This window comes from Montipora foliosa, chromosome 8, assembly GCF_036669935.1.
Source record: "Montipora foliosa isolate CH-2021 chromosome 8, ASM3666993v2, whole genome shotgun sequence".
NCBI lineage: Eukaryota > Metazoa > Cnidaria > Anthozoa > Scleractinia > Acroporidae > Montipora > Montipora foliosa.
The window spans coordinates 38,592,988-38,595,487 of record NC_090876.1 but is presented as its reverse complement, the minus strand read 5'-3'; the positions used below and the strand labels follow the sequence as shown (position 1 = coordinate 38,595,487).

The 2,500-nt window shown below is 39.0% G+C and overlaps 1 protein-coding gene across 1 annotated transcript in view; it reads left to right on the top strand.

The window, feature by feature from the left end:
- The window catches only part of LOC137967679 (sperm-associated antigen 6-like), a 26,041-nt gene that overhangs the window by 20,700 nt on the left and 2,841 nt on the right, over positions 1 to 2,500 (top strand). The window contains exon 12 of the mRNA XM_068814206.1: positions 1,273 to 1,410. Within this exon, the coding sequence (XP_068670307.1) occupies positions 1,273 to 1,410 (138 nt within the window). The remainder of the gene's footprint in view (positions 1 to 1,272; positions 1,411 to 2,500) is intronic.

Sequence of the window (2,500 nt, the reverse complement as noted above, 5' to 3'; positions counted from 1 at the left end):
TGATCAAAAACCATCATTTTATTTGACTTCCTTTAATTTGATTCGGTTTGATTTTATTTGAAGACCATATGGTAGATGGCAATGAACCACGCACCGGTAGCCCTGGGCTGACGTGCGGGAAGTCGTGAGTTGGACTCCGGCCGGACCAACACTCAGGGTCTTTTAAATAACTGAGAAGAAAGTGCTGCCTTTGTAATAGACCTTATTCACGATGGCCGCCATGTTGGATTTGCTATTATCATGTAAATTAGCTACACACTTCTGAGGGGCCAAACAAGACAAGTTCGAGAGGTTTTGACGAACATCTTAGCCACACAGACGATTTTTTTCACGTTCATTGAATGTTTTTCACTTAAGTAGTAAAATAGAATGATTACACAAGTTAGCTTCGATGTTTTTTTTTTAGTGAAAAATGAGGAGATAACGAAATATAAAGTCAAAATGTCAAAGGCAATCAAAGATATAAAATTATCATAAATGGGACTTAATCCTAAATTCTAAAATGTACTTTTAGAAATGTTAATTCAATATTTCGACGCGCCGATTTTCCGCAATTTGACTTTTTTCCAATGTTTGCCCCCCAACATTACACATGGCTAATTTGCATGACAATTTGAAAACCAACATGGCGGCTATCGTGAACAAGGCCTATTACACCCGCAAATGGTTAGACTTTCAAGTCTTCTCGGATAAGGACTATGAACCGTTGGCCCCGTCTCACAAATATTTTCTATGTTCATAAGTTCTCTATGGGGCGTTAAAGAACCCACACACTATTCGAGAAGAGTAGAGGATGAAGTCCCCGGTGTTCCGGTGTTGCGGCTGTCCTTTGTGACTGTGTGGGTGGGAGGGTGTAGCAGGTCCACATCAGCTGAATAGCTGCCAAACCATCAACCAGCTCAAACAAATGATGGTGATGATCATGATCATGATCATGATGATGATCATTATTATTATTATTATTATTATTATTATTATTATTATTATTATTATTATTATTATTATTATTATTATTATTATTATTATTATTATTATTATTATTATTATTATTACTACTACTATTATTACAGCAACTGGTCTTAGGTCGTTCCTTGGTGCTTACAGAAAGAATCGCCAACGTTGGGAACAAGAACGTTCGTTAAGAAAACTTAAGTACACTTACAGTGTGTTCATGTGAACTGGGAAGATTCTCCTCAATTAAGGGATCAAGTACCTCTTTTTAACCTTGTTTAGCACTGAATCTGTGTCTGTGCTCTTTTCAACCTGTTACAGGCCGCTGCCGCGTGGGCCTTGGGTCAGATCGGAAAACATACTCCTCATCATGCTGAACCAGTGGCTGTCACACAAGCTTTGAAATACTTGTTACAGTGTTATCTTAACACTGGAAGCTCTGAAGACCTGCAGGCCAAGGTAAATAGGAAATTACCCAAGTTAAGAATTCTAAGCAAGGAGTTTTAGTGTTAGAAGTTGAGACAGTATGGGGAAAATAGAAAAATCGTGTTATTTTTAATATCGTAGTTGATCAGAAATGAAATATAAAGCTCGTTTTTAGTCGTGGATACGCGGTATAAACGACTATCGTTAGGGATCAGAATATGGAAATTTGTCACTCACTCAGATGTAAAATAATCGACAAGACCAACGACCATTATCGATTTTTTCAAGTCGATATGGCGACGATCAATATCGCTAATCCGACGTTCACTTTCCGAAGTAACGCCGCAACGTACTACCTTGAAATATTCTTCGACTTTTCTTCGTTCCGACGAAGTCAGAACATGCAGTCAGCATGTGTTACCGAGCCATTGCTCAATGAAAGACTAAAGGCGTCACTTTGCTATGTTTGTTGAAAATGAACGAAAGAGACATTTTCTCCAAGTTCACAGGTCCACTTGTATTAGGGAGCTTACGAAACGAGGACGACGACGGCTACGAGGACTTCATTTAAAAATACGAGTTCGCGTTATTCATATCACTACGAAACTATTTCATGTCGTTTCGCGTTAAAAATGCGTAGTAACTGTTGAAGAATTAAACTGGTATGAGTGAGTTGGAAGCGTAGAGAGAGAACTGAAAATTCATCGTCATGTGCTAACGTCCTCCGCAGAACCTTGAATTTGGTCATTTCACGTCGTCATTTGGGAGATGACGGCAAAGAAATGTACCAAAATGTAAAACGCACGTGCAGAGCGTGCAGAGCCATTGTTTTTACTCACTAAAGCTATTGTTTTGTAGCGTCGTCGTTGCCGTCGGCGTCGTCGTTTCGTAAGCTCCCTATTAGCAAGGGAGCACGCCGTGAGATTGCCGTGGACAGTGAAAACTGTGTTGACTTCACCAAAAGCAAACTACGGCTCTTTTAGTTTGTTATTATTTCATCATTCTATTGGTTATAGTCAATACCTGTAAGGTGTACTTTTACACTTAAGCTTAAGGCTTAAATGTAAAAGACGGGGTTAAAACCACTCGATAGCTGTGATCACAAAGTTGAGAAATATCCAAA